The sequence below is a fragment of the Calliphora vicina genome, chromosome 1 (assembly GCF_958450345.1).
Source record: "Calliphora vicina chromosome 1, idCalVici1.1, whole genome shotgun sequence".
NCBI lineage: Eukaryota > Metazoa > Arthropoda > Insecta > Diptera > Calliphoridae > Calliphora > Calliphora vicina.
This window is the reverse complement of record NC_088780.1, coordinates 16466935-16490613: the sequence shown is the minus strand read 5'-3', so window position 1 is coordinate 16490613 and position 23679 is coordinate 16466935. Positions and strand designations below refer to the sequence as shown.

General features: G+C 31.1%; 1 protein-coding gene across 1 annotated transcript in view; it reads left to right on the top strand.

Annotated features, from left to right (window-relative positions):
* Positions 1-21086, top strand: part of wat (waterproof) — a 105237-nt gene extending 84151 nt beyond the window's left edge. Inside the window, exons 2-9 of the mRNA XM_065499146.1 lie at positions 1864-2206; positions 13459-13530; positions 15878-15990; positions 16062-16566; positions 16637-16829; positions 16971-17210; positions 20063-20320; positions 20453-21086. Of these exons, the coding sequence (XP_065355218.1) occupies positions 1990-2206; positions 13459-13530; positions 15878-15990; positions 16062-16566; positions 16637-16829; positions 16971-17210; positions 20063-20320; positions 20453-20543 (1689 nt within the window). The 5' untranslated portion in view covers positions 1864-1989 and the 3' untranslated portion in view covers positions 20544-21086. The remainder of the gene's footprint in view (positions 1-1863; positions 2207-13458; positions 13531-15877; positions 15991-16061; positions 16567-16636; positions 16830-16970; positions 17211-20062; positions 20321-20452) is intronic.
* The last annotated feature ends 2593 nt before the right edge of the window (positions 21087-23679 follow it).

Sequence of the window (23679 nt, the reverse complement as noted above, 5' to 3'; positions counted from 1 at the left end):
ACCTATTTAGATTGATATTTTTAAGAATTACAATGATTCTAAATAGTAGAGGACGATGAGTTTACTTAAAAACTTTTTCAGAATAAATTGCATAATCAAACTATAAAAATCTTAATAATGATTCATTATAAACTTAGTGATGATTTTACCAAACGTCAAGTTGAATTTGATGTGCATACCTTCTATCAATCAATTTGACTTCATTAGTGTGTTTTGTTCTTAAAATTTTATTTTATTATTCATTTCGTTAGCTTAGTGTACAAAGTCCTTTTCAGAAATAACGTTCCAAAATCCATAATTTGAAATATTTTGAAATCTGATAATGGAGTTTTATTAATTATTTGGTATGATTTATGCGTTTGCATCTTATAGGTCCTTTTTTGGGACTTGCTACATTTTCTGTTCCATATCAGAAAAATTTAATGAATAAACCAATAATTAAAACAAGTATATTATATATTTATTAACATACATATTTATACTCAATTCCATTTGACTGAGATAATAATTTTGAAATTTTTACAAAATAAAATGGACTTAGCACTTTTGTATATTCATAGGTATTTAATATTAACCATTCCTGACTACTAAAAACTACAAATTTTAAAGCTGTATATACTTTATTGGACATTTTATGTTTTCTACATATATATGACGGTTAACCGGTTTAACCGGTTTTTTCGATGTCGGTTAACCGAAAAACCGGTTTTCTAAAAAAGCCCAATTTTCGGTTAACCGACAAACCGGTTTTTTAAAAAGTCGGTTTTTTATAAACACTAGTACTTATTCTGAAAAAGTTGTGAAAGGAAATTTTTTGAATTAAAGTACTTTTTCTAAAAAAAGTTGCGATAAGTACTTTCTCTGAAAAAGTTATGAAAAGTTCTTTTTCTGAAATAGTACTTTCTATTTTTAAAAATGCTGTGAAAATTTCTTTTTATAAAAAACATCTGAAAAGTACTTTTCATAAAAAAATTTTGAAAAGTACTTTTTTTGAAAAAGTTGTGAAAATTAATTTTTATAAAAACATTTGAAAAATAGTTGACTTTTTTTTAGATATAAATATAAAATATGTACTTTTGTGTAAAAGAATTTAAAATAGTACATTCCAAAAATATTTCGTGATAAAGTGCCAAAAACAAAATTTATTAAAAAGTACCAAAAATGCTTTTATGCAAGTTAAAAAAGTACTTTTATATAAAATTATCTACTAATGAAATAATTTTAGCAAAAAGGTACTTTTTGTAATAAAATTTTTTCCATATTCTTCCAATAAATTATTATAAATAATTGTAGTTTACATAAAAAGTACTTTTTATGTAAAAAGTATTTCCATATCCATTTTTCACATACTGTTGAATCCTTTTAGCTAATTTTTTTTTTTTATTAAAAAATAGTAAATAAATCATTATTCTAATAATTCCAAAATTATTGTACCAGCTGTAAAGATTTATTAATGAAAATCTCTATATTCTATTTAATTTTCCAACCCACACACAGATTTTCTAATAAAATCATTAATTATGCTTGACTCTTTTTGAAATCGTGTTGGTAAATTAAACCCTTTTAAACAATTTTACATTTTCAATTTCCCTTTACCATTCTCTCTCTCTCTCGCACTGACAACTACGACATAATAGCTTAGAAACTTCCATCATCATAATATTAATAAAATTTCATTACAGTAACCTGTTAAATTGCTTTTTTCAAAACCCAACAAATTACAATCCTGCTGTTCCTTTATGTAAATGTCTGTATGTATGGATGGAAGTGTATGTGTGTGTGAAAACATTTCTAATTTTAATTAATATCTTTATTATAATTATTATTAATACTATTGTTGTTTTTCTCTTGTACTGATTACAGATTATCAATTATTTGCAACATCCTTGTGTAAGGATAATAGCAACAGCAACAACGACGTCGACAACTTAATATTATAATACAGCAACAACAACTAGGACAACAACTACAACAGCAAGAGTATTTAACATGATTAATGAAATGGCAACAATACAAACAGACCTTAAATTGGAGAATCACATAAAGGATTTTGCGACAACTCTTAAACACAATAACAACAACAACAATACAACACACACATTAGCAGCAGCAACAACAATGAAAACAGGAGCACTGACTTTTACAACAACAACAACACAACCATTAACAAATATTGATACCAAAAATATAATGGACACCGTAAAGGGTAAGTCACTCATTGTCAATATCACTTGCGTCATTATACACATCTAAGGGAGGGATTCGAATTGTAATTAAAGCGAAAAGTGAACACTAGTTCAGTTCTAGTTCAGTTCTAGTTCAGTTCTAGTTCAGTTCTAGTTCAGTTCTAGTTCAGTTCTAGTTCAGTTCTAGTTCAGTTCTAGTTCAGTTCTAGTTCAGTTCTAGTTCAGTTCTAGTTCAGTTCTAGTTCAGTTCTAGTTCAGTTCTAGTTCAGTTCTAGTTCAGTTCTAGTTCAGTTCTAGTTCAGTTCTAGTTCAGTTCTAGTTCAGTTCTAGTTCAGTTCTAGTTCAGTTCTAGTTCAGTTCTAGTTCAGTTCTAGTTCAGTTCTAGTTCAGTTCTAGTTCAGTTCTAGTTCAGTTCTAGTTCAGTTCTAGTTCAGTTCTAGTTCAGTTCTAGTTCAGTTCTAGTTCAGTTCTAGTTCAGTTCTAGTTCAGTTCTAGTTCAGTTCTAGTTCAGTTCTAGTTCAGTTCTAGTTCAGTTCTAGTTCAGTTCTAGTTCAGTTCTAGTTCAGTTCTAGTTCAGTTCTAGTTCAGTTCTAGTTCAGTTCTAGTTCAGTTCTAGTTCAGTTCTAGTTCAGTTCTAGTTCAGTTCTAGTTCTGTTCTAGTTCATTAGTATTAAACATTGAAAATATGTTTTAGTTAAACCAAATTTATTTAATACAATAATTTAACCCTTTCTCCTGCCATCACCTTGACACATTCCAAAAAATTTCCATTTAATTTACGAAATTAAATTTTCATTAAACGCAACAAATGCTATTGTCATTTTTGTTTAAATAACTGACTGTTGTTATTATTAATTGTTTTAAATATATTTGTAAAATACATATTTGTGCATTAATTAAATCATTCTTAAAGTCAACAATTGTTTAGACAGTTTTTGTGTGAAACTAAGAAAGTGTGTAAATGTAAAATTGCTGTTAAAATATTCACAGATACATTCATCTAAATAAAGATTCTTCAAATTGTTTGTAAATTATTTGAACAAGTGTTAAGTTAATAAAAACGTTTCTATCTAATTGCAAAATAAGCAAAAATTGTAAAGCAAAAAAAAAGAAATCTGAAAATATTGTAAAAATGTGCAATTTTTTTCTGTAAAACTTTTTGTGTGTTGTAATTAGCATAAAGTCAACAGCCATAAATGCAATAAACTGAAAATCTCAAGTTTTTTTTCATTACAGATTTTTTCCAATAATTTCTGTTTTTTTTTTTTGCTGATTAACATGTTGAAAATTTAAAGCTTATGGAGGGAAAGGAGGGCAAGAAAAGGGTGCAAAAGAGATGAGATAAATTTTATAAAGAATGTGTTAAGAGGGATTGCCAAAGGGGTTGAAGTTCAGTTTTATTGAAGGCAATTAAAGGCTTTAGTGATTTATGCATATGTGATTTGTGTTGAATAAGCGATTTATATCCCATTCTCTTAATTCAATTCATTTCTGGGAAAATTCACTTTAATAATGAATTTTATATGTTACCCCTTAAATAATTGCAAGAATTCAAATCTCAGTTTAGTATAATTGCTAAAGTGTAAAATATAAGAGGAATTTGTTTAAATTGTAAAGAACTAGAACAGAACTAGAACAGAACTAGAACAGAACTAGAACAGAACTAGAACAGAACTAGAACAGAACTAGAACAGAACTAGAACAGAACTAGAACAGAACTAGAACAGAACTAGAACAGAACTAGAACAGAACTAGAACAGAACTAGAACAGAACTAGAACAGAACTAGAACAGAACTAGAACAGAACTAGAACAGAACTAGAACAGAACTAGAACAGAACTAGAACAGAACTAGAACAGAACTAGAACAGAACTAGAACAGAACTAGAACAGAACTAGAACAGAACTAGAACAGAACTAGAACAGAACTAGAACAGAACTAGAACAGAACTAGAACAGAACTAGAACAGAACTAGAACAGAACTAGAACAGAACTAGAACAGAACTAGAACAGAACTAGAACAGAACTAGAACAGAACTAGAACAGAACTAGAACAGAACTAGAACAGAACTAGAACAGAACTAGAACAGAACTAGAACAGAACTAGAACAGAACTAGAACAGAACTAGAACAGAACTAGAACAGAACTAGAACAGAACTAGAACAGAACTAGAACAGAACTAGAACAGAACTAGAACAGAACTAGAACAGAACTAGAACAGAACTAGAACAGAACTAGAACAGAACTAGAACAGAACTAGAACAGAACTAGAACAGAACTAGAACAGAACTAGAACAGAACTAGAACAGAACTAGAACAGAACTAGAACAGAACTAGAACAGAACTAGAACAGAACTAGAACAGAACTAGAACAGAACTAGAACAGAACTAGAACAGAACTAGAACAGAACTAGAACAGAACTAGAACAGAACTAGAACAGAACTAGAACAGAACTAGAACAGAACTAGAACAGAACTAGAACAGAACTAGAACAGAACTAGAACAGAACTAGAACAGAACTAGAACAGAACTAGAACAGAACTAGAACAGAACTAGAACAGAACTAGAACAGAACTAGAACAGAACTAGAACAGAACTAGAACAGAACTAGAACAGAACTAGAACAGAACTAGAACAGAACTAGAACAGAACTAGAACAGAACTAGAACAGAACTAGAACAGAACTAGAACAGAACTAGAACAGAACTAGAACAGAACTAGAACAGAACTAGAACAGAACTAGAACAGAACTAGAACAGAACTAGAACAGAACTAGAACAGAACTAGAACAGAACTAGAACAGAACTAGAACAGAACTAGAACAGAACTAGAACAGAACTAGAACAGAACTAGAACAGAACTAGAACAGAACTAGAACAGAACTAGAACAGAACTAGAACAGAACTAGAACAGAACTAGAACAGAACTAGAACAGAACTAGAACAGAACTAGAACAGAACTAGAACAGAACTAGAACAGAACTAGAACAGAACTAGAACAGAACTAGAACAGAACTAGAACAGAACTAGAACAGAACTAGAACAGAACTAGAACAGAACTAGAACAGAACTAGAACAGAACTAGAACAGAACTAGAACAGAACTAGAACAGAACTAGAACAGAACTAGAACAGAACTAGAACAGAACTAGAACAGAACTAGAACAGAACTAGAACAGAACTAGAACAGAACTAGAACAGAACTAGAACAGAACTAGAACAGAACTAGAACAGAACTAGAACAGAACTAGAACAGAACTAGAACAGAACTAGAACAGAACTAGAACAGAACTAGAACAGAACTAGAACAGAACTAGAACAGAACTAGAACAGAACTAGAACAGAACTAGAACAGAACTAGAACAGAACTAGAACAGAACTAGAACAGAACTAGAACAGAACTAGAACAGAACTAGAACAGAACTAGAACAGAACTAGAACAGAACTAGAACAGAACTAGAACAGAACTAGAACAGAACTAGAACAGAACTAGAACAGAACTAGAACAGAACTAGAACAGAACTAGAACAGAACTAGAACAGAACTAGAACAGAACTAGAACAGAACTAGAACAGAACTAGAACAGAACTAGAACAGAACTAGAACAGAACTAGAACAGAACTAGAACAGAACTAGAACAGAACTAGAACAGAACTAGAACAGAACTAGAACAGAACTAGAACAGAACTAGAACAGAACTAGAACAGAACTAGAACAGAACTAGAACAGAACTAGAACAGAACTAGAACAGAACTAGAACAGAACTAGAACAGAACTAGAACAGAACTAGAACAGAACTAGAACAGAACTAGAACAGAACTAGAACAGAACTAGAACAGAACTAGAACAGAACTAGAACAGAACTAGAACAGAACTAGAACAGAACTAGAACAGAACTAGAACAGAACTAGAACAGAACTAGAACAGAACTAGAACAGAACTAGAACAGAACTAGAACAGAACTAGAACAGAACTAGAACAGAACTAGAACAGAACTAGAACAGAACTAGAACAGAACTAGAACAGAACTAGAACAGAACTAGAACAGAACTAGAACAGAACTAGAACAGAACTAGAACAGAACTAGAACAGAACTAGAACAGAACTAGAACAGAACTAGAACAGAACTAGAACAGAACTAGAACAGAACTAGAACAGAACTAGAACAGAACTAGAACAGAACTAGAACAGAACTAGAACAGAACTAGAACAGAACTAGAACAGAACTAGAACAGAACTAGAACAGAACTAGAACAGAACTAGAACAGAACTAGAACAGAACTAGAACAGAACTAGAACAGAACTAGAACAGAACTAGAACAGAACTAGAACAGAACTAGAACAGAACTAGAACAGAACTAGAACAGAACTAGAACAGAACTAGAACAGAACTAGAACAGAACTAGAACAGAACTAGAACAGAACTAGAACAGAACTAGAACAGAACTAGAACAGAACTAGAACAGAACTAGAACAGAACTAGAACAGAACTAGAACAGAACTAGAACAGAACTAGAACAGAACTAGAACAGAACTAGAACAGAACTAGAACAGAACTAGAACAGAACTAGAACAGAACTAGAACAGAACTAGAACAGAACTAGAACAGAACTAGAACAGAACTAGAACAGAACTAGAACAGAACTAGAACAGAACTAGAACAGAACTAGAACAGAACTAGAACAGAACTAGAACAGAACTAGAACAGAACTAGAACAGAACTAGAACAGAACTAGAACAGAACTAGAACAGAACTAGAACAGAACTAGAACAGAACTAGAACAGAACTAGAACAGAACTAGAACAGAACTAGAACAGAACTAGAACAGAACTAGAACAGAACTAGAACAGAACTAGAACAGAACTAGAACAGAACTAGAACAGAACTAGAACAGAACTAGAACAGAACTAGAACAGAACTAGAACAGAACTAGAACAGAACTAGAACAGAACTAGAACAGAACTAGAACAGAACTAGAACAGAACTAGAACAGAACTAGAACAGAACTAGAACAGAACTAGAACAGAACTAGAACAGAACTAGAACAGAACTAGAACAGAACTAGAACAGAACTAGAACAGAACTAGAACAGAACTAGAACAGAACTAGAACAGAACTAGAACAGAACTAGAACAGAACTAGAACAGAACTAGAACAGAACTAGAACAGAACTAGAACAGAACTAGAACAGAACTAGAACAGAACTAGAACAGAACTAGAACAGAACTAGAACAGAACTAGAACAGAACTAGAACAGAACTAGAACAGAACTAGAACAGAACTAGAACAGAACTAGAACAGAACTAGAACAGAACTAGAACAGAACTAGAACAGAACTAGAACAGAACTAGAACAGAACTAGAACAGAACTAGAACAGAACTAGAACAGAACTAGAACAGAACTAGAACAGAACTAGAACAGAACTAGAACAGAACTAGAACAGAACTAGAACAGAACTAGAACAGAACTAGAACAGAACTAGAACAGAACTAGAACAGAACTAGAACAGAACTAGAACAGAACTAGAACAGAACTAGAACAGAACTAGAACAGAACTAGAACAGAACTAGAACAGAACTAGAACAGAACTAGAACAGAACTAGAACAGAACTAGAACAGAACTAGAACAGAACTAGAACAGAACTAGAACAGAACTAGAACAGAACTAGAACAGAACTAGAACAGAACTAGAACAGAACTAGAACAGAACTAGAACAGAACTAGAACAGAACTAGAACAGAACTAGAACAGAACTAGAACAGAACTAGAACAGAACTAGAACAGAACTAGAACAGAACTAGAACAGAACTAGAACAGAACTAGAACAGAACTAGAACAGAACTAGAACAGAACTAGAACAGAACTAGAACAGAACTAGAACAGAACTAGAACAGAACTAGAACAGAACTAGAACAGAACTAGAACAGAACTAGAACAGAACTAGAACAGAACTAGAACAGAACTAGAACAGAACTAGAACAGAACTAGAACAGAACTAGAACAGAACTAGAACAGAACTAGAACAGAACTAGAACAGAACTAGAACAGAACTAGAACAGAACTAGAACAGAACTAGAACAGAACTAGAACAGAACTAGAACAGAACTAGAACAGAACTAGAACAGAACTAGAACAGAACTAGAACAGAACAAGAAAAACTTTTATATTTTTCCTTCCTGGCAACTCTTTATTTATATATAAAAAAATTCCCAAAACTCTATAAAAAAAACTTGATATCAAAAAAAATCATACTTGTTCTAAGCCATTAAGGCGTTATGCTTTTAATTTATTTGAATATGGATGGTTTTTTTCAAGTGGTTTTTAAACATTGATGAGATTTTGTAAAAAATGTCGATGACGCTGATGAGGAGTAGAATTGATTGGCCATTAAACGATATTCACACGTTAACCACTCGAACATAACGAGACAAGGGGGAGCAGCACTTTCGAATTGAACTCTACTCAACTGAAATCTGGGTGTGTGTGTGTTCCTTAACAAATTGTTTAAGCAGAAAAATGCTCTCAATAATATAAGCTGCTAGACAGGCCAATTTTCTTTAACACAGACAAACTGACAAATAGAGATTAATATGGGGTGGCATACAGGAAGGCTGGAGAAAGGGCAGGCAAGTAATGAAAACAAATATTGAAGTTGTTTCAAATCATTCGTAGCAATTTATGTGTCATTTAGTTTGAGTTTGCAAGACAATAAAAACACACATATTTAGATATAATAAAGTTATCAAATAGACACATAATCATACCCTAAACATTTGCTATGATGTTAAAATACATCTATATATAGGTATACTAAGACAGTTTACATGCATACATAGGTATGTATGTACATTTAAACACATACTTGAGTTTAATCATCAATTATATAGACACACATTCATACATCCTTTGGCACTCATATGTAAGTGTGTTTAAATAATTACATGTGTCAGTGTGTTTGTCAAAATGTTGGTTTTCAAATATGCCCTGCTGTTCATTGAACTAGTTCTGCCACATCGAATTTAGTTAGCCACTGAGAACTAGTACTAGTGAATTTACAACGGATGAGTAACATTATTGAATGGTGAATTTAACATGGGAATACTCTGCATAAAGCCTTTAATAGTAATACACCAGCATTTGTGAAAAAATGAAAAACTACATTTTTCAGAGAGCGGAGTTGAAAGAACCACCTCTTAAGGAGTGAGATCGAAAAATTCTTAACATACATATATGTTTATAAAAAAGAAACCACTAAACTTACAATTTTAATTTTTTTTTTATTTGATTGAAATTATTATTACAATTTACAAAAAAAATTATTTTTATAGTTTTAATCACTAGTGATGAAATTTTGAACCTTTTTCGGAAACCCTTCCATTAACGTTTTTATAGTGCTTTCTGTCACTTTGCTCGAACATGTAGTCCATCTCCGTTTAAAATCTACCACACTTTTGGACACCTTTTTTGTACTCTTCAATTCTCTTTTAACAAGAGCCCAATATCTCTCCACTGGCCTTAGCTCCGGGCAGTTTGGAGGATTTGCCTCTCTTGGTACAAATACCACATTATTGTTCTTGTACCACTCAAGGGCTTGTTTGCCATAGTGACAGGATGCCAAGTCAGGCCAAAAATAAGTGGACACATTATGAAGTCTTATGAATGGAAGCAGCCTTTTTTGTAAACATTCCTTGATGTAAATTTCGGTATTTATAGAGCCCGTTGTAACAAATGAGTGGCTTCTTTTGCCGCAACTGCATATTGCTTGCCATACCAAGAACTTTCTGGGAAATTTTGTCTGCTTTTGGGTCCTAAACTTTTCTTCAACATTCCCTCGAGCATCAGCAACATAAAATTTTTGACCTGGAAGTTGCGAAAAATCTGCCAGAACATACGTTTCGTCATCCATTATGCAGCAAGAATATTTTTTTATAAAACTTGACTTCAATTTCCGTGCTCTGTTTTTGGCCTCTAAATTTTTAGTAGCGTTCCTGTCAGGAACTTTTTGAGCCTTGTATGTTTTTAAACCTGCATTAGCTTTAACTTTTCGTACCAAATAGTCCGAGCACTGAGCTAACCGGGCTGCTTTCCTACCGGATGTGTTGGGAGCTCTTTTGAAAATGCGTTCTATTTTTTTGGCTTTAGAAACATCATGTGGACCATTCCTTCTACCTGAACCAGGTTTTCTATCAACTGACAAGTTCTCCCGGTACTGTTTAATAACATTGGAAACAGTTTGACGGCAGACCTTTGTATGCTTGGCCAACTTTTTGTAAGACCAAGTTGGGTTTTGTTGAAAATATTTAATAATTTCAGTACGCACTTTTTTCTGGTCACTCATTTTAATCAGATTAACAAAAAAATTAATATAATTGACATTACACATAATAACTGACATGTTTTTCAAAGGTAACTTGATCAAAAAAAAATTCAAATAATACTTGGGTTAAAAAATGTAATGAAAAACGTGTGTTAAGAATTTTTCGATCTCACTCCTTATCTGTACTGCTCTGTTACTTGTACTGCTTTCTATTTGTTATTGGGGATTGCATGAGAGTCTACTCTCAATTTTTGCATTTTCTACATCATCAGTGAGTACAAAAATGCCAAAGGCCACATTCTGCTTTACATGTAGTCAACGAAGTGGTATGTTTTACAGGATTTTATTTTACTTGAATTTATTTTCAAAAACTTTAGGCGAATATCTAATTATTGCGAAATGTAAAGCAAATGATAACCATTTAACTACCACTTTAGCAGCCACAGCGATCTGGTTTGTTGTAGAAGTAGTAATATAGCAGGAGTAAGGTTTCCAATTGGCACTTTTCAAACTGCTGGGTAAATTGCTGGGTGTGAGTTTTTTCAAGAATATACGGATGGATAGATGTGTCTAAGTATGTATTTTTGCAAGTGTTTTTGGGTGAGAGTATTTGTTAAATAAGTCATCATGTTTTAATATGGGCAATGAAAATTATAATGATGATGAAGATGATGAAAAAAAGTAGGAACTTATACATATATAGATAGATAGATAGGTACATTTATGATTATCAGCAGCTGGTGGTATAATTATAGGGTCAACACTCTCAAATATGCTATACAAAACTTAAAGTGGTTACAGATTAAGCTTAGATCTAAAAAAAACGCACTATTTACTGAGTTCCGTCTGTCCGTTTGTATGTTGAAATCAACTTTATGTAGCCCCCAAATAACTAGCATACATGAATCATACATCAATATATCCGCTATAGACCCAGTTCAGTTGCTATTAAAAATCGATAAAAATCGGATCAGAAATGGCTGAGATATAAGGAAAAACCAGGACAACCTCGATTTTTTATCTATATCTGGATACTAAGATACTGAGTCATTAATATAGACAATATGGATGTCTAATGATAGATATTTCAACGACGTATATAACGTCATAGCGAGTCTGACGTTCAATGGTTCAAAATCGGGAAAATTAGTTTTTATCTCGAATTTAAAAAAAGGTAAACAAAATTTAATTTTTTTTCCAGTTGTTTTTTTCATTTTTTGGAAAAAAATTTTTTCGATTGTTATTTAAAATTTTTTTTTTTTTAAATTTTAAAATTATTTTTTTTAAATTTTAAATTTTTTTTTTTGTTTTTTCAATTTTTTTTTGTGAAAAAAAATTCGGGTTAAAAATTTTTTTTTCCGATTTTGACCCATTGTAGGTCCAACTTACTATGGTCTTATATACGTCGTTGCACAGGTCTTTGAAATATCTATCATTAGATATCCATATTGTCTATATTAATGATTTAGTGATCGAGGTTGTCCTGGTTTTTTCCTTATATCTCAGCCATTTGTGGACCGATTTTCTCGATTTTAAATAGCAACCGAGCCGGAAGAATTTCGGAGATATTGATGTATCATTCGTGTATGTAAGTTATTTGGGGGCTTCAGAAAGTTGATTTCAACACACAGACGGACACACGGACATGGCTAATCGACTCCGCTATCTACAACGATTCAGAATATATATACTTTGTGGGGTCGCAAATGAAAAATGTAGAAATTACAAACGGAATGACAAACTTATATACATATACCCTTCTCACGAAGGTGAAGGGTATAAAAAATTAAGGGTATAAAAAAAATTATTTTGAGAAAAAAAATTTAAGTTTTAAAGAATATTATAAAAAAATGTATTAAGGTTTCTGAAAAATATTTTTTATAGTAATAGCTGATAGAATTATGTATTAGATTATTAAAAAATATTTTACGATTTTCGATTCGAAGTGAATTTTATTATAGAAATATTTTTTAGTTTTGAAAATTTTGTTTGCCTAGAAATAGGCAATATTTGTTGGTAGATTATAAAAATATGATCTGTATTAATGGTTTTTATTACAGGTTGCCATAATTTCCTCCATCACTGTTTATATAAGCAACATATTTTTGCTGTGTCGTTGCTTAAACTGCTTTGTATTGGTTTTGTGCATGTTTGTTAACCAAAATACATGTGTGAAAATGTTTGAAAGTGGCTATGAGAATGTATGTCTGTATATATGTATATCTGTCTCACTGTAAATGCGTATGAAAGTGTCTACGATTACCAGTGTATAGGTAAATGTTTGGGTAGAATGCTGCTTTTTTTGTATGAATTAATATGAGGGTGTATTGATTTTAACTTTACACTTATGAATTTACAATGTGCAAAAAACATTTACAGCTAAATATAAAAAAAAATATATATTCAAACAAAATAGCTTATTCGTTACAAAAAAAAGCTACAACCAAACAAATATCTCTAAGTAAAACCTTTAACAAACAGCTTCAGCAAAAGCCAAGCCAGCATTTGAGACAGGGAGAGAAGCCTGATAATTTATGTAAATGTAAATATAGATTCCTTTATTTGTGTTCTTGGCACCTTTAAGACATTCGACAAGAAGTTTATGTGACTTTTTCCAATTCACTTTTATATTGTTGTAGTTTTCTACAACACCAGCTAGAAGAAAAAGGTTAAACAAATAAATACGGCTGACTTTATTTGAAAACTGTAAACGAAAATGTCATTATAGAGCATGGGAGGAGGGGGAAGTTGAAATTTTTGGCATATTTTAACACTTTTTTTGTCGAGCATTTCATTGCCTCTGTATTGACTTTTTAGTTACATAAATAAATCTCATTTTAATGGCATTTTTTTTTCTTTTTTTTATTTTACTACTATTTTGATTTTCTTATTTTGTTGGACTTATTTTGGATAAACAAATTTATTTAATGTTATTTCGTTTTTTTACTTACAGAATCACCCATGCAAATGTTTTATAAGGATAAAGGTGTTTTCCTGACTGGTGGCACAGGGTTTTTTGGTAAAAGTAAGTAATTTGAAAGTTTGTTAAATTGAGACACTTAGAGAAACAAGATAGATAATCAATCTCTGTTCTAGTTCTGTTCTAGTTCTGTTCTAGTTCTGTTCTAGTTCTGTTCTAGTTCTGTTCTAGTTCTGTTCTAGTTCTGTTCTAGTTCTGTTCTAGTTCTGTTCTAGTTCTGTTCTAGTTCTGTTCTAGTTCTGTTCTAGTTCTGTTCTAGTTCTGTTCTAGTTCTGTTCTAGTTCTGTTCTAGTTCTGTTCTAGTTCTGTTCTAGTTCTGTTCTAGTTCTGTTCTAGTTCTGTTCTAGTTCTGTTCTAGTTCTGTTCTAGTTCTGTTCTAGTTCTGTTCTAGTTCTGTTCTAGTTCTGTTCTAGTTCTGTTCTAGTTCTGTTCTAGTTCTGTTCTAGTTCTGTTCTAGTTCTGTTCTAGTTCTGTTCTAGTTCTGTTCTAGTTCTGTTCTAGTTCTGTTCTAGTTCTGTTCTAGTTCTGTTCTAGTTCTGTTCTAGTTCTGTTCTAGTTCTGTTCTAGTTCTGTTCTAGTTCTGTTCTAGTTCTGTTCTAGTTCTGTTCTAGTTCTGTTCTAGTTCTGTTCTAGTTCTGTTCTAGTTCTGTTCTAGTTCTGTTCTAGTTCTGTTCTAGTTCTGTTCTAGTTCTGTTCTAGTTCTGTTCTAGTTCTGTTCTAGTTCTGTTCTAGTTCTGTTCTAGTTCTGTTCTAGTTCTGTTCTAGTTCTGTTCTAGTTCTGTTCTAGTTCTGTTCTAGTTCTGTTCTAGTTCTGTTCTAGTTCTGTTCTAGTTCTGTTCTAGTTCTGTTCTAGTTCTGTTCTAGTTCTGTTCTGGTTCTGTTCTAGTTCTGTTCTAGTTCTGTTCTAGTTCTGTTCTAGTTCTGTTCTAGTTCTGTTCTAGTTCTGTTCTAGTTCTGTTCTAGTTCTGTTCTAGTTCTAGTTCTGTTCTAGTTCTGTTCTAGTTCTGTTCTAGTTCTGTTCTAGTTCTCTTCTAGTTCTGTTCTAGTTCTGTTCTAGTTCTGTTCTAGTTCTGTTCTAGTTCTGTTCTAGTTCTGTTCTAGTTCTGTTCTAGTTCTGTTCTAGTTCTGTTCTAGTTCTGTTCTAGTTCTGTTCTAGTTCTGTTCTAGTTCTGTTCTAGTTCTGTTCTAGTTCTGTTCTAGTTCTGTTCTAGTTCTGTTCTAGTTCTGTTCTAGTTCTGTTCTAGTTCTGTTCTAGTTCTGTTCTAGTTCTGTTCTAGTTCTGTTCTAGTTCTGTTCTAGTTCTGTTCTAGTTCTGTTCTAGTTCTGTTCTAGTTCTGTTCTAGTTCTGTTCTAGTTCTGTTCTAGTTCTGTTCTAGTTCTGTTCTAGTTCTGTTCTAGTTCTGTTCTAGTTCTGTTCTAGTTCTGTTCTAGTTCTGTTCTAGTTCTGTTCTAGTTCTGTTCTAGTTCTGTTCTAGTTCTGTTCTAGTTCTGTTCTAGTTCTGTTCTAGTTCTGTTCTAGTTCTGTTCTAGTTCTGTTCTAGTTCTGTTCTAGTTCTGTTCTAGTTCTGTTCTAGTTCTGTTCTAGTTCTGTTCTAGTTCTGTTCTAGTTCTGTTCTAGTTCTGTTCTAGTTCTGTTCTAGTTCTGTTCTAGTTCTGTTCTAGTTCTGTTCTAGTTCTGTTCTAGTTCTGTTCTAGTTCTGTTCTAGTTCTGTTCTAGTTCTGTTCTAGTTCTGTTCTAGTTCTGTTCTAGTTCTGTTCTAGTTCTGTTCTAGTTCTGTTCTAGTTCTGTTCTAGTTCTGTTCTAGTTCTGTTCTAGTTCTGTTCTAGTTCTGTTCTAGTTCTGTTCTAGTTCTGTTCTAGTTCTGTTCTAGTTCTGTTCTAGTTCTGTTCTAGTTCTGTTCTAGTTCTGTTCTAGTTCTGTTCTAGTTCTGTTCTAGTTCTGTTCTAGTTCTGTTCTAGTTCTGTTCTAGTTCTGTTCTAGTTCTGTTCTAGTTCTGTTCTAGTTCTGTTCTAGTTCTGTTCTAGTTCTGTTCTAGTTCTGTTCTAGTTCTGTTCTAGTTCTGTTCTAGTTCTGTTCTAGTTCTGTTCTAGTTCTGTTCTAGTTCTGTTCTAGTTCTGTTCTGTTCTAGTTCTGTTCTAGTTCTGTTCTAGTTCTGTTCTAGTTCTGTTCTAGTTCTGTTCTATTTCTGTTCTAGTTCTGTTCTAGTTCTGTTCTAGTTCTGTTCTAGTTCTTTTCTAGTTCTGTTCTAGTTCTGTTCTAGTTCTGTTCTAGTTCTATTCTAGTTCTATTCTAGTTCTGTTCTAGTTCTGTTCTAGTTCTGTTCTAGTTCTGTTCTAGTTCTGTTCTAGTTCTGTTCTAGTTCTGTTCTAAATATCTCTCTTTTATTTCCAGTTATAATTGAAAAACTTTTACGAGTCACCGATGTTGGCCAAATATTTCTACTCATACGCACTAAAAAGGGTAAAGATGTCCAATCCCGTCTCGATGATATTTTCAATGATCCAGTTAGTATTTTGAATATTCCCTAGAAAGTTAGAAATTTCTTATGTAGCCCTTGTTTTCTTTCAAACTTTAGGTTTTTCAACTTTTAAAAAAGAGCAATCCAACATATCGTGAAAAAATCACCCTCATCTCCGGAGATGTATCACAACTGGGTTTGGGCATCTCCATGGAAGATCGTGAGCTCCTCAAGGATAATGTGAATATTGTTATACATGGTGCTGCTACCGTGCGTTTCGATGAGAAACTGAAAATGGCCATTGCCATTAATGTCAATGGCACCAAGGAGATTTTGAGATTGGCCAAGGAAATTGTGCACCTCAAGGCTGTGGTGCATGTTTCGACAGCATTTGCTCACTGCAATCGTCGTTATATACAAGAGAAATTCTACAATTCACCTTTGTCGGGTGATAATGCCTGCAAATTGGGAGAATGTTTGGATGAGCAGACTCTGAATTTGCTAACGCCCACCATTATTAAAGGATTCCCGAATACGTACACATTTACGAAAGTGTTGGCCGAGGATATAGTGCAGAATTATGCAGGAAATTTGCCAGTGACCATATTCCGTCCGGGTATAGGTGAGTTGCAAGTTTAAACAACTGTAATTGTTGCAATAAAATTTTGGTAAATATTTTTGTTTGTTTTTAGTTATTACCACCTACCGCGAACCCATTACCGGCTGGATAGACAACATGTATGGACCTTGCGGCATTATTGTGGGCGTGGGCTCGGGTGTTTTACGTGTGTTTAGCGGCAATGTGGACAACAAGGCCCAATTAGTGCCTGTGGATTTGTGTGTGAATGCCTTGTTAACTAGTGCCTGGGACATTGCTAGAAATACGTATGTATCGTTTTATTCGCTCTTGTTTGTGGCCTGCCACAAATTCCTTTACAATTGATAAATTTAAATTCATGTTTTTTTTTTGTTTTTTTCTGTTCTGTTCTGTTCGTTGTTGGCATTGTTATTGATGGCATTTTACAGTTATGACAACACACCCATTTATAATTATGTACCGGATGCCAACAATATGTCAACATGGCGTGAATACATTACATTTGGTACAGAATGTGGTAAAAGCTTGCCGTTACGCAAATCGATTTGGTATCCACGTTTTACGATTGTTCCCACAAAATTTCAATTTTATATATTGGCATTTTTCTATCATACATTACCCGCCCTCTTTATGGACATGTTACTGCTGGTGATTGGTAAAAAGCCCAGGTAATATATGATTCTGACTTATTTGTGTATTAATGTTTAAAGGTATGTGCAGACATTGTAACCCAATATGAGATGTGACACGTACGCAATACAGATTCATATGCTGGCATACAGCTAGACAAGGATGTGTTACCACAATCACACACACACACACACTTGTTTACACTAGAGATTAAAATTTGTTTGAAAGCAACATTTTGTTGTCAAAGGGAAGCATCAATCAGGGGGTAATAAAATGCGGCAGTATGTAGCCAAATTGACAGATAAATTATGTTTTGGTTAATAAAGTTCACAAAGAAATTTTAATAAAAATCAGGATTAAATGCCTTCAATTCAAATGTAATAGACACATGAACTAGAACTGAACTAGAACTGAACTAGAACTAAAGTAGAACTGAACTAGAACTGAACTAGAACTGAACTAGAACTGAACTAGAACTAGAACTGAACTAGAACTGAACTAGAACTGAACCAGAACTGAACCAGAACTGAACTAGAACTGAACTAGAACTGAACTAGAACTAAAGTAGAACTGAACTAGAACTGAACTAGAACTGAACTAGAACTAGAACTGAACTAGAACTGAACTAGAACTGAACCAGAACTGAACTAGAACTGAACTAGAACTGAACTAGAACTGAACTAGAACTGAACTAGAACTGAACTAGAACTGAACTAGAACTGAACTAGAACTGAACTAGAACTGAACTAGAACTGAACTAGAACTGAACTAGAACTGAACTAGAACTGAACTAGAACTGAACTAGAACTGAACTAGAACTGAACTAGAACTGAACTAGAACTGAACTAGAACTGAACTAGAACTGAACTAGAACTGAACTAGAACTGAACTAGAACTGAACTAGAACTGAACTAGAACTGAACTAGAACTGAACTAGAACTGAACTAGAACTGAACTAGAACTGAACTAGAACTGAACTAGAACTGAACTAGAACTGAACTAGAACTGAACTAGAACTGAACTAGAACTGAACTAGAACTGAACTAGAACTGAACTAGAACTGAACTAGAACTGAACTAGAACTGAACTAGAACTGAACTAGAACTGAACTAGAACTGAACTAGAACTGAACTAGAACTGAACTAGAACTGAACTAGAACTGAACTAGAACTGAACTAGAACTGAACTAGAACTGAACTAGAACTGAACTAGAACTGAACTAGAACTGAACTAGAACTGAACTAGAACTGAACTAGAACTAGAACTGAACTAGAACTGAACTAGAACTGAACTAGAACTGAACTAGAACTGAACTAGAACTGAACTAGAACTGAACTAGAACTGAACTAGAACTGAACTAGAACTGAACTAGAACTGAACTAGAACTGAACTAGAACTGAACTAGAACTGAACTAGAACTGAACTAGAACTGAACTAGAACTGAACTAGAACTGAACTAGAACTGAACTAGAACTGAACTAGAACTGAACTAGAACTGAACTAGAACTGAACTAGAACTGAACTAGAACTGAACTAGAACTGAACTAGAACTGAACTAGAACTGAACTAGAACTGAACTAGAACTGAACTAGAACTGAACTAGAACTGAACTAGAACTGAACTAGAACTGAACTAGAACTGAACTAGAACTGAACTAGAACTGAACTAGAACTGAACTAGAACTGAACTAGAACTGAACTAGAACTGAACTAGAACTGAACTAGAACTGAACTAGAACTGAACTAGAACTGAACTAGAACTGAACTAGAACTGAACTAGAACTGAACTAGAACTGAACTAGAACTGAACTAGAACTGAACTAGAACTGAACTAGAACTGAACTAGAACTGAACTAGAACTGAACTAGAACTGAACTAGAACTGAACTAGAACTGAACTAGAACTGAACTAGAACTGAACTAGAACTGAACTAGAACTGAACTAGAACTGAACTAGAACTGAACTAGAACTGAACTTGAACTAGAACTGAACTTGAACTAGAACTGAACTAGAACTGAACTAGAACTGAACTAGAACTGAACTAGAACTGAACTAGAACTGAACTAGAACTGAACTAGAACTGAACTAGAACTGAACTAGAACTAGAACTGAACTGAACTAGAACTGAACTAGAACTGAACTAGAACTGAACTAGAACTAGAACTGAACTAGAACTGAACTAGAACTGAACTAGAACTGAACTAGAACTGAACTAGAACTGAACTAGAACTGAACTAGAACTGAACTAGAACTAGAACTGAACTGAACTAGAACTGAACTAGAACTGAACTAGAACTGAACTAGAACTAGAACTGAACTAGAACTGAACTAGAACTGAACTAGAACTGAACTAGAACTGAACTAGAACTGAACTAGAACTGAACTAGAACTGAACTAGAACTGAACTAGAACTAGAACTGAACTGAACTAGAACTGAACTAGAACTGAACTAGAACTGAACTAGAACTAGAACTGAACTAGAACTGAACTAGAACTGAACTAGAACTGAACTAGAACTGAACTAGAACTGAACTAGAACTGAACTAGAACTGAACTAGAACTGAACTAGAACTGAACTAGGACTGAACTAGAATTGAACAAAGACTGAAATAGTTGTTGTTTTTAGGTCAATTTTATTATAGACAAAAATAAAAGGTGATAAAAATGAATATTATTCATATACATGTGTCTGTTGGACTGTCTGTGATTGTGTCAGTATCTGTGTCTCGTTGAATTTGTACGTGTTTTCATCCTTTTTATCATACAGATACATTTTTATTAACCCACTTCCACTTTTTTGTTGTTGCTATTGTTACGGCTCCTATATCCTTTCATTTTTTTTATTGTTTTTGTTGATATTTATGCTGTATTTTTTTGTTTGTCATTTTTAGAATGTTAAAAATTTATCGCAAAATCCACAAATTCTGCTCACTGATGGAATATTTTTCGGCAAATGATTTCAAATTCGACAATGACAATGTGCGAGCACTCTCCAGTAAATTGGAATCAGCGGATAAACATTTGTTTGCATTCGATATGCGCAATCTAAACTGGACCGAAGTGTTTCAATTGAGTTTGGTGGGTGTACGCCAGTATGTGGTTAAAGATGATCCCAGCACAATACCAGAATCAATAAAACGTCATGAACGGTATGTTTATGTTTTTGTTTTTGCTTTGAAACCGTATTGACGTTGAAGCTGACGATGTTGATACCTTTTCTATTTTTTTTTGCATTTAAATGGAATAATATTTGTTTGTGTTTTTTCTACTTTTTTTTGCAGCTTAAAGATTTTACACTACAGCACTCTGTTTGCGGTCTACACTTTGGCGTTTGTGCTGCTGTATCAAGTGTTTAAATTTTTGTTTTTGTAAAAGTGATTTTGGGAAATTTTTCATTTAAAAAAATATATATTTCTCTGTACAAGTGTGTGAGTGTTACTTTGAAGATTATGATTCTGATTTATTATTATTTTTACTTTACTTTATTTTATTTTTATTTTTTGATTTCTGTATAGTAAATAATAATTTGTATGTATGTACTTATTTACCAAAAGTTATTTATAGTTTTATAAAAATTTAACATACAAAAATATAAATATGTCTACTTTATTAAGGGTATTCATTTTAACGAGTGTTTGAGTAAAATATTTTAAAAATACTCGTTATTTGTTTAATCCTTTATTATTTTTTAGTTACTATTTGGTTTCATTTTAGTTCATTTCAGTTCCAAATTTTATGTTTCAAAATTCTATATTTTTTTTTACTTTTAGTTCTTTAGTTTTATGTTCTTTTTGTTAAAAAGAAAACTTTTAATTTTTACTAATTGTTTAAGTAATAATTTTTTTATTATTATGGGTAAAGTCAAGTAAATATTTTTTTAAAAATAAAAATTACTATAAAAAAAACCAGTGAAAATCATCAGTGTTTTATTTAAACAAACAAATTTGTGGTATTTATTGGTATTTGTTGTAAAATTATATTCTAAGCAAAAAATAACAAATTTAGAAAAAGTAGTATTTCTACTACTATTTTTAAATTCCAGAAAAAAACATATTTTTAAAATTACTTTTTTAAGCTTATCATATCTTAGTAAGTAAGTAATATAAATTATTACTTTTTGTTAAAAAAATAGTAGTAGAACCAATATTTTTTAGAAAATTTGCAAAAAAAAATATTTGGTCTTAATGGATATTTATTGAACAATTATATTCTAAGCAAAAAATAACTGTTTTAGTACTTTTTAGAAAAAGTAGTATTTCTACTACTATTTTTAAAATCCAAAAATAAAGATATTTTTGGAATCATATTTTAACGCTTATTATATCTTAGTATATAAGTAACATAATTTAATACTTTTTTTTAAAAAAATAGTAGTAAACTCAATAATTTTTAAAAAAATTTGCAAACAAGTTATGTGATCTTAATGGATAATTATTAAACAATTATATCTAATCTAAAATTAACAAATTTAGTACTTTTTAGAAAAAGTAGTATTTCTACTACTATTTTTAAAATCGAGAAGTAAAGATATTTTTAGAATTAGATTTTAACACTTATTATATGTTAGTAAATAATTAATAAAATTTAAACAGTTTTGTAAAAAAATAGTAGTAAAATCATTAGTTTTTGGAAAATTTGCAAACAAGTTATGTGATCTTAATGGATAATTATTAAACAATAATATTCTTAGCTAAAATTAACAAATTTATCGCTTTTTAGAAAAAGTAGTATTTCTACTACTATTTTTAAAATCGAAAAATAAAGATATTTTTAGAATTAAGTTTTAGCACTTATTATATCTTATTAAATAATTAACATAATTTACTACTTTTTGTTGAAAAAATAGTAGTAAACTCATTACTTTTTAGAAATATTTCAAATAAATTATGTGATCTTAATGGATATTTATTGAAGAATTATATTCTATGCAAAAATTAACAAATTTATCACTTTTTAGAAAAAGTAGTATTTCTACTACTATTTTTAAAATCGAGAAATAAAGATATTTTTAGAATTACATTTTTACGCTTATTATATCTTAGTAGATAAGTAACATAATTTCCTACTTTTTTTTAAAAAAATAGTAGTAAACACAATAATTTGTATTAAATTTGCAAACAAATTATGTGGTCTTAATGGATATTTATTGAGTAGTTATATTCTAATAAAAAAAATAACAAATTTAGTAGTTTTTAGAAAAAGTAGTATTTCTACTACTATTTTTAAAATGGAGAAATAAATATATTTTAAGAATTACATTTTAACGCTTATTATATCTTAGTAGATAAGTAACATAATTTACTACTTTTTGTTAAAAAAATATTAGTAAACTTAATAATTTTTAGAAAATTTGCAAACAAGTTATGTGGTCTTAATGGATAATTATTAAACAATTATATTCTAAGCTAAAATTAACTAATTTAGTACTTTTTATAAAAAGTAGTATTTCTACTACTATTTTTAAAATCGAGAAATAAAGATATTTTTAGAATCATATTTTAACGCTTATTGTATCTTAGTAGATAAGTAATATAATTTACTACTTTTTGTTAAAAAATAGTAGTAAACTCAATAATTTTTAGAAAATTTGCAAACAAGTTATGTGATCTTAATGGATAATTATTAAACAATTATATTCTAAGTTAAAATTAACAAATTTAGTACTTTTTAGAAAAAGTAGTATTTCTACTACTATTTTTAAAATCGAGAAGTAAAGATATTTTTAGAATTACATTTTAACGCTTATTATATCTTAGTAGATAAGTAACATAATTTACTACTTTTTGTTAAAAAAAATAGTAGTAAACTCAATAATTTTTAGAAATTTTTCCAAAAAAATTATGTTAACTTAACGTATTTAATTGAACAGTTATATTCTAAGCAAAAATAACTGTTTTAGTACTTTTTAGAAAAAGTAGTATTTCTACTACTATTTTTAAAATCGAGAAATAAAGATATTTTTAGAATCATATTTTAACGCTTATTATATCTTAGTAAATGAATTACATAATTTACTACTTTTTGTTAAAAAATAGTAGTAAAATCAATACTTTTTAGAAATTTTGCCAAAAAAATTATATTAACTTAATGTATATTAATTGAACAGTTATATTCTAAGCAAAAAAAATAACAAATTTAGTACTTTTTAGAAAAAGTAGTATTTCTACTACTATTTTTAAAATCGAAAAATAAAGATATTTTTAGAATTACATTTTAACATTTATTATATCTCAGTAAATAAATAACATAATTTACTACTTTTTGTTAAAAAAATAGTAGTAAAATCACTACTTTTTAGAAATTTTGCCAAAAAAAATATGTTAACTTAACGTATATTAATTGAACAGTTATATTCTAAACAAAAAAATAACAAATTTTGTTGTTTCTAGAAAAAGTAGTATTTCTACTACTATTTTTAAAATTCAAAAATATTGATATTTTTAGAATTAGATTTTAACGCTTATTATATCTTAGTAAATAAGTAACATAATTTACAAATTTTTGTTAA